At 36.2% G+C, this 14070-nt stretch overlaps 1 protein-coding gene across 2 annotated transcripts in view; it reads left to right on the top strand.

Moving 5' to 3' along the window:
* The window catches only part of LOC105296721 (S-adenosyl-L-methionine-dependent tRNA 4-demethylwyosine synthase), a 186535-nt gene that overhangs the window by 30776 nt on the left and 141689 nt on the right, over window positions 1-14070 (top strand). For both annotated transcript variants that reach the window (XM_011366973.2, XM_011366972.2), the window contains exons 8-9: window positions 9715-9832; window positions 13927-13979. In XM_011366973.2, the coding sequence (XP_011365275.1) occupies window positions 9715-9832; window positions 13927-13979 (171 nt within the window). The remainder of the gene's footprint in view (window positions 1-9714; window positions 9833-13926; window positions 13980-14070) is intronic.

The raw sequence follows: 14070 nt of genomic DNA, 5'->3' as shown, positions 1-14070 counted from the left end.
AGGTTCTATTTTGGATCACCGTAGGATTTGGGTAGTGGTTGGGAGGTGCGCAGGAGAGGTTAGAAGTGGGAAAGTTTATAGTTGGCACTGTCATAGTATGACTTTGTGCTCTTTTTGGTTTTTAAAATTGACTCTTCTAGGCAGCATTTTCATTGCTTCTTTGGAGACATTGTTCATGGCTGTCATCTTATCTGGTCCCTTGCACTGAGCAAGTGTAATGGCTGTCATCTTATTTTGTCCCTTGCAATGAGCAAGTGTACTCTGAGAAGTGTTCTTCTGGTGGTCACTCCTTCTGAGCTGTGTCTCTGGCTTCCTCCCTTTTGAGGTCTGTCATCTGTTCTTCTCTCTGGTTGCCCATTGATCAGGATCTAAGATCTCCCCGACCCCAGTCCAGCTCCCAAGGGAACACTCCTGAGTTCTTTATTCTAGGAGGACACGCTGATTCCTACCCAGCAGCAGTGCTTATTTGCTGACTCAACTAGTCAGTCTTTTTGCTTTCTGGATTTTGTGGGCAGGAAATTCACCAATCTGTGACACCCTCTGAGCGCAGGGGAGACATAGTAGCTTCTATGAGGGGCCCCATTGGAGCCTCTCACCTGAGGCTTGAGGTAAGAGGCGGGAACCTACCCTCACAACCTCTCTCCATTTGAGGCAGAGTGGGTAACTCAAAATACCTCACCAACATTCCCCTAAGAAATCTTCAAGAATCTGCTCATTATCTTTATACTCTCTACCCTTTCATATCCTTAATGTGTGGAGGTATTTCTAAGGTTACTAAATCAATTCTCAGATACTTTCTTTGAAAATTTATAACTTGATCTGGCCCTCTCTTTGCAGTTTCGTTTAATTTAAAACCCTGTTTATATACATTTAAAAAATTCAAAGAATATAGTCTCCTATCCCTGTTCTTTCTCAGTCTGCTTTTCACAGGTAACCACAGTTTACAATTTGGCAATATTCTTTCAGGTACTTTACTGCCTTTACAAATACACCTGTGTTTTATTATAACTTCTTTTTTTTCTGGCTACACAGATGGGATCATTTTGCACTCCAAATCTACAGACTTTTATTTTTCTTTCATTTAACATGACAGTCCTGTCATTTAGGTCTACTTAATTCATTTTAATATTTATGTAACAGTCTATAAGTATGTCCCACAATTTATGTGACTCTTGTTAATTAGCATTTAGGTGTTTTCTGATTTCAATAATGAACACTCTTGCTCTTATATGTTTTGTGGCTGGTATAAATTTATCTCAATAAATTTGTAAAATTGAAATTTCAGGGTCAAAGGGAATTTTATAGTTTGGTAAGTATTTCCAAATTGCCCTGTAAAAAGTTGAAAATGTTTTTATTTCTTAAGTGTAGGAGAGAGATGAGAATGCCTATTTCTCTATTTCTCTATACTTTTGCTGACCTCCAGGTATTACCAGTCTTTTAAATCTTGCCAACCTGTAAGATGAAAAATAATAACTCAGTTTTAATTTGCATTTAATTTTGAGTGAGATTGAATGTCAGCCACCTCTTTCTGGAGTTAGACAGATTACAGGGTCTGAGGGCATAGTCCCCAAGACTGCATTCACTTCCAACATCAGTTTCAGGAGCTTCCTAAAAACCACCCTCAAATTTGATAATTTGCTAGAGAAATTCTCAGAACTTACTAAAAGCTGTTTTCCTCATAGTTGCAGTTTGCTACAGGGAAAATTAGCCAAGGAAAGACACATAAAGTAGAGTCAGGGAAGCATTTATTCGTTGTCATCAGGATGTGTTACCATCCCAGCATTGGTGTGTGACAATACACATGGAATGTTGCCAATCCTGGAAGCTTAGTTCAGCTTCTGTGTCCATGGGTTTTATTGGGGCTTTGTTGTGTAGGTATGACTGATAGATTAATTGCCCATGTAGTTACACTCAGTCTCTAGCCCTCCACCCTCACTTTGGCATAAATTACCTCATTAGCATAAATAGTCAGGTTTGGTCTCAGGGGCCCACCATAAATAACAGAGTAGATAGTACTATCAGTGGGGAAGTTCCAAGAGTTCAGAGGTTACTTTCCAGGAACTGGAGACAAAGGCCAGACTTCTCTTTGGGTAAGACCAAGTTCTTTACTGGGCACTATCCTGCATTTATTTTTATATTGAGTTGTATGGCTTCTTTTGTAAAGCTTATAACCCATAAATATTCTGATAAGTGTGAAACTATAATATCCAAAATTATTTTCTGAATCAAAATTACATTCTATCTTTTGTTGCTTATTTCCTAATACTTCCATGTGTTGATGTTATCTCTGTCATTTTTAGTAGCTTTTGTATTTTAGAAGCTGTTGCAGAGGAGCTATTGAGAAAGACAAATGTAAGTTCTGGGCCTGACCCAGCCAGTTTGTAACTTGGTGATCTAAGGGCACAGCTTAACCTTCCCTAGCTTTAATCTCTTTGTCTGAGAAGCAGGGGCTGCAACCTCTGTCTTCCTTATAGAAATTTTGTGAGTCAGATGAGATCATTTACATGAAATTGCATCATAATCTCTAAAAACCTGACAGACTTCAAAAGAAGTAAGTTTGCTTAGACATTTGAAATTTGCTTATACATTTTCCTAGAGTTGATCATTTAGTCTATTTCAGGTTTTTGCTGTTAAAATTAGCACTGGCCTGAGACCTTTTTTACTTTTTAAACATATATTAATATTTTCTTAGGTTTTATTTTCCCCAATTTGATATACTGGATCAAAACCAATGTATAATTTTTATGGATCTTAATTAAAATTCTTCAGTGCTGAACTGTCTTAAAACAGGATAGATTTCGGTGTACAAGATAACTGATTTAGATAAATTTTTGGATTTTTTCACCAGAATAAGAGAAGATATTTAAAACTTTATTGGTAGTGGGTGAAGAGTTTGGGATAATTTTTTTCCCCAAATCTACTGAGGTATGATTGAAAAAAAATTGTATATACTTAGGTTGTATAATGTGTTTTTTAAGGTTATAATGTGATGATTTGATATATGTATTAATTGTGAAATGATTACTGCAGTCAAGTTAACACATCCATCACCTTCTTGTGGATGTGTCTTGAGAACACTTATTATCTAATCTCAGCAAATTTCAAGTATCAAATAAGAGTTTGAAATAATTTGTGGGTGCCTTTTGTCTTCGCTTTTTCATCTTATGTCCATTAGAGGGCACTGGAGAAAAGCACTAGGGGAAAATTTGGACATCCATGTAAGGTAGTCTTTGAAATGAAATGATTTTGGACTTTATGAACTTTAAGCAGTTGGTTTATGATATTTCTGGAATAAATATATTTTTTCCAACTTCATTATAACATGAAAATAAACCATCAGTTTTTATTTTTCATTATTATGAAGTTACCACAGAATTTCCAAATACGTCTTGTGTTTTCATTTTACATTGGACATAGTATACTAAACTCAGTGATGGGTGTTCTTACTGCTTGGCTCTTCTTTTTCATATTTTTTTTGGCATTTTCTTTGGGGTTCGTTCACATATGTTCCTGAGCTGCTTCCTGCCTGATCATCATTATGCATCACACTAAATTGCCTGAGTTGTTACTCTAGAGGAGGCTATAGTACTTGAGACCATCAACTCTAAAGTTGGGCCAAAGCACTCCTATCCCAAGACCTCTTTTTGAATAATACTTTCATGGAGTCACACTGTCTCAGCTTGTGTGTGGGCAAGTTATTTCACTCTCTTTGTTTCAGTTTTCTCATCTCTAAAGTAGGAGGTAATATCAGCATCTGCCTTCTAAAGTTGTTTGAAGATTGTCAGCTGATGGTCATTGGCGCTGCTTCAGTGCCAACAGGAATCCCTAATCTGGGTGCATAAAGAAGGTATAATAAGGTAAATAAAGAAGGAAACTTTATTTAGTGCAAATAGCTCAACTGTGATGCAGCATGGCCGTGGAACAGCTCACTAGTGTTATAGCTCAATTATGAAACAGCACAGCTGTGGAACAGATGGCTGTGAGGTGGCCGTTGGGTGTGGCCCCTCTGGCTAGAAAGCACTGGTCTGCTCTGCTTGCTCCACTCCAGTCTGCTCCAGTCTACTCTGGTCCTGCAAGATGTCTTTGGTGTTTCAGCTCCAGCTGGGGAAATACAGTCTTCAGTCTTGAGTGGAGGGGATAAATGCGTTCCTTGAGATGGAAAGGAGCTGTCCCTGCCCCTAGATGCCTAGTTGATCTGTCCTCATGCAGACGAGGACTCCAAATCCTCACAGTTTGATTGGTCCGAAAAACACTGTCCTGATTGGTCAGAATGTAGCCACTCTGATTTGTTGGCAAAGATGCTAATGAGAATAGAGCTGCGTGGCTCTGATTGGATGGGGAAAGTCTCAGTTTTGTTGGTTGAAATATAATTCCAGGATTGTCTCAGTAGTAACACAGTGCAGGCAGGCGGCTTAGTTCAGGCTTCTTCTTGAAGTGCAGCTTGCATGAAAGGACCCTGATTAGAAATGGCTGCTGGGCTCTGCTTTTAAATTTGAGCCCAGTTAGCCACCAGGAGCCTTTCTTAATAGGTATCTTCTTTCTCGGGATCTACAAGATTAAATAAGTTCATCTATCTAAAGCCTTTATTTTCTTGCCTGTCACATAGTATGTACTTGATAACTATGAACTATTACTGTATAAGAAGATGTCTTCAAATGGGTGAGGTTTGGTTTAGCTAGTATGCCACTATGGTGTTCTACCTTCCTCCCTTGGTAGCAAAGTCTAAGACTTTAGACTTGAACAAGATTTGAAGGATGTGAGTGATGTCCAAGAACTAGAGAGCTAGAGTTTGAAACATTAGAAAGTTAAGAAGATAGATGCAGATGAAGAGGGGATGGGGTGCTAGGGAGCATAGCATATTTGGGAAACTCTAAATAGTTTGATATATTTAGAGTTGAGTGGGGTGGAGATGTGTGGAGAGTTGAAATAAGGAAGGCAAGGACAGGATCCTGCAGGCCTTTTTCATGTCCTGTCGTGGAGGTGTGAGCTTTATCCTCAAGGCAATCGGAAGCAATGTCTTTTTGGTTGAATAGGATGAGTGGGCTGGAGAGAGAGGGTGTTCCAGTGTAGGTTCAGAGTTATTAGGAGAAGTCAAAGTACACATTGGTTATCTCGTTAAAATCTCACAGTGACCTTCATATCCATACTATTACCATCTCCTCTTTACCATTTTACAGGGTAAGAACAGGCTTAAGGAATATAGCAATTTGTCCAAAGTTAGATGGCTGGCTGGTAAGTAAGTGATGGGGTCAAGCCTAGACTCTGTCTCTTTGTTTCACGCCCTTTTTCTGCCTGCCCTGGGGAGAAGTTCCCAGAAGGGAAGTTGAAGAGTTTGTCTAGAGAACAAGGAATCTAGAAGAGCCTGACGCTTCTTAGGTTGTTTATTTTCTGATTCTCTCATGTTTTGATTTGTAAATATAAAAAAGATCGCTACTTTTTTTTTTCTGCAGTAAATAAATGTTGCTAAATACTCCCCACAGCATGTCTGGTTAAGCAGGCAAACAGTAATACCAGTATCACAATATCATTAGTATTGGAAATAAGTGGTGAATGCTTGGTAATTACTTACCAGAGAAACATTTCAGTTTGCAAAAGGATTTCAGTGTGTCCAGTTCCAATTATAAATTTACATAATACTGTAGTGGAATGATATGAAACTAGTTCTCCTTTCATAATTATTTTTAAGGCTTCCAGTGTTTAATTTACCCAGAAACAAAACATGACATCCCTTGAACTCTGAGACACTGCCTTTGAATCAGCTTGCTCACCCATGGCCTGGGCAGCCAGGATCACTTAATAGTGAATTCTAGAGTATCTTAAGTAAGTCAGGTTATCCAAAATAGAATCACCGGGTCAGAGGAAGACCATTTTAAAGCTCTTGACAGACCTAGTCAAACTGCTTTTCAGAAAGTTCAAAAAGCTTCGTTAAAACCTAATATACACAAAAAGCTTTGAGTCTTGTTGAAAATTGGTCATTTAAAAACTGAGTTCCGACAAATGAGTGGTATATAGGAAATTCTTTTATTAGAGAAATAGGAACGTGCAGAAGTGGTGTTAAATTGCAGCAGCAGGAGTTTTAATTACTCTTGAAGAAGATTTTTTAATATTGGAAGTTGGTAGATCTAGAATCAGTTACTGAAAGAAGTAAGATCTGCTTTTCTAGAGCTAGAAATAGCTGTCTGGTAGTTTTGAGGCATTAATTCATTTATTTGGCCAACATTTACTGAGTGCCTTACCCTATGCTGGCAAGGCTCCAGGCCTAGACAGGCTGACTCTAGGAAAATGACCTCTAGAGAACCTAGAGATTCTGTATTCAATGTTTTCTGCATGAATTGGTAAGGAAGGGAATCACCTGATGGTAAACAAGGATCAATAAAATAAATAGATTTAAACAGACAATCAGAAACACTTTTATTCCCAGAGGAAATGTATGCTTTGATAATGAAAAGCTTGTTTGTTGCAAATGCCAATCGACTAGGTGGCATTTTACCTTTAAGATCTTTAAGATCTTTAATAAATCACTTTTTTTGCCTTGTTTTTATCCTAGCCAAGTTTGGGGTTTATGGGATGATGGTGTGAAAATGAGTTAGGTAATATTGTATAATGTCTTTTTCTGTGTGTGTGTTTTTCTTAAAAAGAAAATTAGTACCATTTCTTGCTACCATTATTACATAAGATTCATATAGTCCTATCTGTTTATAAAGAACTTTTCACTTTTATATAGTAATTTTCCCAAGCACCTAGGAAGTTAGCTTATAATCAGCTTTTCTTTTTGCATGTCGGGAAACAGCAGCTTGGAGAGGGTAAGCATTTTTTTTTAAGGCAAGCGTGATGGGTTTGAGAGTTGGGAAGGGGTGGAAGTAGAGGCTGGATATAGGCAGACCATTTAGTTTGGCTCTTGCAGTTGTCCCTTAGGAGAAACCAAGCCTTTGGCCAAAAGCAGTGGCCTTGCAGATGGAGAGAACCAACAGGTTTGGGATTAAAACTTTAGAACTTGTTCACCCGTTGTCAAATGGGGTGAACAGAAGAGGGAGGAATAAAGGTTGACCAATTCTGGGATTGTAATTTATTTTTTTTAGGCTGTGTAACAGCTATAAAAAAATAAAAACATATAGGTCCTACTAGTTGTTATGGTGTTATATATAGGCAAACAGTAAACAATGTCTGCAGCAAGGAGATTAGAATCAGAATTTGAGTGGTACTTTGCACTTCCTGTGGAGTGTTATGAACCATTGTATTTCTTTTTAGAAATGAAGTTGATGATGCTTGTGGAAGATAGACTAACTGGCCATAGAGACAAAGAATGATAAATGCTGTTTGTCCTGAATGCTCAAGACTTTTAATCATAACCTCCAGTCTCTTTCCATATAAACTTTGTGTTTAAGTGATTGAATCTGGAGTACCTGCACTCACATTTTATAATAGATAATTTCTCTAGTGATGGGACATGAGTGATGTTCCATGGCCATTTTTTAAGAGTATATTCATTTCATTAGTGGTCAGAAGTTTGTTTGTTTGTTTGTTTGTTTGTTTATTTATTTAAACCACATGAGAGTGCCTCTGGAGCTCTGAACACAGTGGTCAGAGGCCAGTGCCATGAGCTAGGTCCAGTTTAGGATTTATGTGGCCTTTGGGGTAAGCAAATAAACTGGTGATGTTTTGGTGTGACAGTGGCTTTTGAGAGTATGTACTGTCATCTCCTATCAATTCTTACATCATTAGTAAGGAATTACAGTAACTTGCTGTGGAATTACTTCAGGGATATTTAAATACTCTCAAAGTCAAGGTTAGTTCATTTTGCTCCATCACAAGACTTCTTTTTCAAGTGCACTTTTTTGATTTTTAGTCTGAAATAGACTTTTAAAAAAAGCTAATTGATTCTTTACTTTTAAATATCTTAAAATAATAACTGGAGCCTTTTAATTTTTTTATAAAACACCCAGCATCGAGCTGATTACTTTCATAATAGATAAGAACAAATGATTGATATTTGTATATGTTTTTTCAGTTCCTTCTGAAAATATGTAGCTGAGAACTCTGTTAACAGAAGCAAAATTATGTATTAACTTTGCATTTTGATTATATTTAGTAATTTGGAATGCAGATTTATAGGACAGATAGAACTGTGGGCTGCATGTGTTTCTCATTTGGTGCATTTGACTCTCGAGTCATGGACTTCACTGACTTCCTATTTCAGAGCAAGTTGCTGAAGTAACAGAAGGTAGAGATGTTAACTCTGAATTTCAACAGTTTTCCTTTTCTCTATTTAAAAATTTTTAAAAATCTTTTTACACTTTAATGTATAGACAACTTCGAACATTCACAAAAGTAGACAGCGATATAGTGAATCCCTGTCACCTATTGCCTAGCTTCAAACATGGGCCGTCCTCCCTTCTGTATTAGCTCGGCACAAATCTCAGACATCATGTCATCTGTGAGGTGTTTTCATTTTTAGGTAGAAAGGGTATTACCTTGAGTCTGCTTACTGATTTACTGAGAGCTGGATATTGAAAATGGACAGGCATTGAGGGTAGACTAGGGCTTTGTGGTAGAGCTGCTGCCAAGGTGTGTTATTTTGAATTTCTGCAACTCTTTCTAAGATCTGATGAATGTTTCCTCTACAGTGTAACACAGAATTTGTGTGTTGTTTCAAAAATTTCAGTTAGCCCTCTATCATCTTCCAAAAAGACGTTGAGATGACTTTAAAAATCTTATAAACATATAAGATTTTTTAAAAAGAGGAAGAAATCCTGTGCAAAGAGCGAATGAGAGTCATCTTGTAATATGAAGCCACTTACAGAAAATACAAGACAGGCATGATGCAAGACCTTATACAGTGATCAGAGATACATACAGAGATCACTGTATAAGATTTCTTTCTATTACTGGAGACAGATTTCCCCCATGGGATCTTCTAAAAGGTGATACTGGGGCAGCAGGTGGGAGATGATAGAGTAATTTGGTCTCTGAGCAGATAGTGGTCTGGGCAGCCCAGAGCTTGTATTTGAGGTTTGCAGATGTAATAACCAGCAGTAGCTGTAATTTATTGAACTCCTATTATGTATCAGGTTTGTGCCAAGTGATTTTATTTTACTTAATCTTCAATACATTCCTGGAACATTCCTGTTCCATAGATACTTCTTTTCCCCCTATTTTTAGTTGAGGAAATTGAAATTCAGAGAAATAACCTGCTGAAGTTATGCAACTGTTTATACTCAGTGTACTAGAGTATTTGACATCTAAATGAGTGATTATTGATTTATGTTTTGTGGGTGTATGTATTTGAGTATGTACTTATTTTTTTTTGAATAATAAATTTTGACTTGTCTTTAGAATAGCGATCCCCAACTTTTTTGGCACCAGGGACTAGTGCTCCTATGAGAATCTAATGCCCGATGATCTGAGGTGGAGCTGAGTTGGTGATGCTAGTGCTGGAGAGGGGCTACAAATACAGATGAAGCTTTGCTCACCCGCTTGCCGCTCACCTCCTGCTGTGCGGCCCCATTCCTAATAGGCCACACACTGTTTTGCTGACTTGGGGTTGGGGACTCCTGCTTTAGATCATTGTCTGACTGGAAATGTGGTCACTTTGGAGAGACCAGGGTTGTGGGCCATGGTTCATGATAAACCTTTTTATCCATGATACATGTTGATAATTGTTATTTTCATTGTACATTGTCATTTCTGGATTTCATTCTTTTAATTTTAATACAGAGAGAAAGGGAGCACAAAGAAGAGAAAACTGGTTTGTTCAGGAACACAGTGAAGAATGAAGCCAGTGAAAGGAGAGCTATGATAACTCCTGCTCTCCGAGAAGCCCTTACTAAACAAGGTGAAAATTCTCAAGAATTGTTGTTATAATACTACACTTTTAAGCATTCTAATTTAATACCTAAAAGAGGAAGCATAAAACAGAAACTGCCAAGAGGAAAATAGGTAAAAAAATCCTTCTCTAGTTACCCCAGCAGCTATGTTACTGTGCCAGTTTTAGCTGTTTAAGGAGTCACCGTCTCTTTTATGTGGACCACTTGTATGTTGGCCACCTGGGCCCGCAAATTCCTCTTTGCTTAGTTTATTGGGATGTTAACATCAGTGTGGCTGAGGTATGCAGATAGAAAATGCCATTACTGGGTTTTTTACAAATCACTGTTAAGGGAAAATTATTAAATGTAGAAAAAACTTATATTATGCTGAGTTAATTAGAGGTATTTTATGTAGAAGTATATCTGGATTTTTGTGGTCATACCTTATTAAAGAGTCTGTAGTTGGATATATAAATCATATTGGTTTCTTATACAAAAAAAAGGTGAATTGGGAGTCAGTAGACTGACTTCCCTCCTTTCCTCTCTCCTTCTTTCTATATTTTTTGAGAACCTTTTTTGTGATAGTTATGGCAATGCAGAAAAACAATACATTCAAGGAACTGTCAAATTGTTAGAGGAGACAGACAAGCATATACAGATTTTATATGTATGATACATATAAGTTCATAAATATTGTATGTAAATATTATTACATGTAAAATATATGTGTGTATAATCTGTCTTTTAATTAGGATATAGAGACTAAAGTGATTTTATGGTAGGTTTAAATTTATCATTTTGCTGTTTTCTGTTTGTCTCATGTTCTTTGATGTTCTTTTTTCTGTTTTTGTGCCTTTTAGATTAATTGTTTTATAATTCTGTTTTATATCCTTTGTTGGCTTATTAGCTGTTGTACTCTTTTGTTATTTAGTAGTTGCTTGAGGTTTTATACTATATCTCTATTATATCACAGTATGTTTTTGAGTGGTGTTATACCACTTCCTGTACAGAACAACCTTCATAGTATGTTTTTATTTTCTCTTTCTCAACCTATAGGAAATTGCTATTACACATTTTACTTTTTACATATGTCATAAACCCCATACTACATTGTTATTATTTATTTTGTTTTAGCCAATTACCTATTAAAAATTTAAATAATTAGAAATAATCATATGTTGTCTCATGTAGTTACCACTTTTGGTGCTTTTCATTTGTGCAGGTCTGAGTTCTCTCTGATAGCCTTTTTTTCTGCCTACATGACTTCTTTTAGCATTTCTTATAGTGTGGATTTGTAGGTGATGAATGTTTCAACTTTCGTATATCTGAAAAAGGATTTATTTTGCCTTCATTTTTGAAGGATATTTTTTGATGGATATAGAATTGTAGGTTGACGGCTTTTTTTTTCTGTCATGTTGTTTCACTGTTTGCATTGCTTCTGATGAGAGCTCTGCAGTCATCTTTTGTTTGTTCCTTTGAATGTAATGTTTTTTACACCCTGGCTACTTTTAAGATTTTCTCTTAATTACTGATTTTGAGCAATTTAATATTTTCTTTTATTTAAGATTTGTTGAACTTCTTTGTTCTGTGGATTTATAGTTTTAATCAAATTTGGACACATTTTGGCCATTATTTCTTTATTTTTTTTGTCACCCTTTCTCTCTTCTCTTCCTTGGGGATTCCAGTTACATTTATAATAGGCCATTCGAATATGACCCACAGCTCACTGATTCTGTTTTTATTTTTTAAAATTCTTTTTTTCTGTCCTGCTTTTTATTTTGGGATAGTTTCTATTGCTCTATCTCTAGTTTTAATTTAGTGATCATTTCTTCTCTGATGTCTAATCTTCCATTAATTCTATCCAGTGTATTTTTTAGCTTAGACTTTGTAGTTTTTGTCTTTAGAGGTTCAGTTTGGATCTTTTTATATCTTCCACATCTCTACTTAACTTTTTGAGCCTATGGAACACAGTTATAACTATTTTAATGTCCTAATCTGATAATGTGGGTCATTTCTGGTTCAGTTTTTGTTGCTGGATTATTTTCCTCATTATGGTCTTGTTTTCCTATCTGTTTACATGCTTGATAATCTTTGATTAGATACTAGATCTAATTTTACCTTATTGGATGCTAGATAGTTTTTTATTCCTATAAATATTCTTGAGCTTTGTTCTGAGGCTAAGTTACCTGGAAACAGTTTTGAGCCTTTTAATTTTTTATGACTTGTTAAATGAGACCAGAGTCAGCTGAATATACAGCTAATAATATCCCACTATTGAGGCAAAACACTTCTGTGTAGTCTGCCCACTGCCTTGTGAATCTTGTTTCCTGTCTGGCTGGCAGGAACAGACACAGTTCTCTGCTGGTTGTGAGTACCAGGTATAGCTCTAATCCTTTCAGATGGTTCTTTCCCATTCTCTCACATATGCACTAAGTAGTACTCAGGCAAATACTTACAGTAATCCTCTGCAGAATCTCTTTGCCGTTTTTGTCTCTCTGGTGCTCAATCCTGCTAACTCTAGCCATGCGGGCTCCTCAGATTCTCATTTTGATGTCCTCAACTCAGGGAGCTTTATTTGTGTTGCCTCTCCCTGCTACAGGGCCTGGAAACTTTCAAGGCAGTAAGGTTGGATAATGGTAGTGTTCATTTTGTTTGGTTCCCCTCTCTCTGGGATCACCATCCTTTGTTGCCTGATGTTTCATGTCCTGAAAACTGTTGTTTCATATACTTTGTCCATTTTTTTTGGTATTTCAGGTAGAAAAGTAAACCATCTGTTACTCCATCTTGATTAGAAGCAGAATTCTGCACTATGATTTTCAGCAACTGCATACTGTTAGCTTATCTTGGTGCTGTGGTCAGCTACAGTTCTTTCTGTACTGTGCATTTTTTTTTTTTGTACCTAACTAAATGCAAAATCTTGTAGAAGTCTATGTATCTCGGGAAAGAATGATATAAAGAACTAATATAATAGAGTGCGATTTCTATGATAGTGATATGAACAACACATTATATAGGAATCCAAAAGAAGAACTAGAATTTTCTCTGGGATTCATTTAAATGTTTATTCTGTATTGAGGTTAGCTATTCACTTGGACTCAGTTCCATCTTCAACTAGATAAGCAGTGCTTTGTTTATTTACATTCAGGATGTTTATTTAATGTGGAAGAAAATAAAAGACAAAACCCTGTAATATTGCCACTACAGACTTGTAATACAAATTGACATTGTTCCATTAATCATCACACTGTGAATATGGGTATTTAACCAGCTGCTGATCCACTTATGCCATCATCCACACTGTATTTCTCCCTTTGCCTCATTTATCTGCAAGTGAAGTCTTTTTGTGCAAGAGACTCTTGATTACAGCTTATTACTTGAAACCTCATGAGAAGCTTTATTAAATACTTCCTGAAATCAGAATGCTCTACTTGTTTGCTCTAGTAGTTTGTTAAAAAAGGAAGTATGATAACTTTGGCATGGCTTTTCCAATGCTTTTCATGTCTCATGTGGCTCAAAAATTTTAAATGATATGTTGTAGAGTGGTACTGAGAATTCATGTTAGATTGTAGTTACAATAATTTGATTTTCCCACTTTTTTGGGCAATATTTCTTTATTTTAATCTCCTTTTGCCCTTCTGAGTCTTTATTTATTTATTTATTTTTTAAAGATGAGAGCTCCCCAAGCATTCATTTGAAATATATTATTACTTGCTTTTGCCTTATGGCCCAGCATATGGTTCATTTTTATAAATGTTCCTTGTGTCTTTGAAAAACCTGTGCATTCTATAGTTGTTGAGTGCAGTGCCCTGTGTCTTTGATCAAGTTTACTGTGTTGCTCAGCTCTTAGAGCTCTACTTAGTTTTGGTCTATGAGATTTGTTAGATATTGAGAAATATTAACAATCTCTCCTTATGATTTTGGATTAGCCTATTGTTTATGTATTTTGAATGTAATTACATGCATACACATTTTAAATTGTTTAATCATCCTGATGAATTTTAATGTTTTCTGCCCCTGGGTTGTTGCTTACCATTATTTAAGCAAAGAAAATGATTTTGCTAGTTTTATAAGCACCTTTTGATATGAGGCTTTGAATCAATTCAGTGTTCTCTGTTCTATTTAGGTTATCAGTTGATTGGGAGCCATTCTGGGGTGAAGCTTTGCAGATGGACAAAGGTATTTTTTTAGTGCAATTTTTATGTGGCTATTCTATATAAATGAATTTTATCATTTTAAATGTATAACTTACATTTAATGACATGTAATG

The sequence above is a fragment of the Pteropus vampyrus genome, unplaced genomic scaffold (genome assembly GCF_000151845.1).
Source record: "Pteropus vampyrus isolate Shadow unplaced genomic scaffold, Pvam_2.0 Scaffold128, whole genome shotgun sequence".
NCBI lineage: Eukaryota > Metazoa > Chordata > Mammalia > Chiroptera > Pteropodidae > Pteropus > Pteropus vampyrus.
Note: the sequence above shows the minus strand (reverse complement) of the source record. Positions and strands in the feature narration are given on the sequence as shown.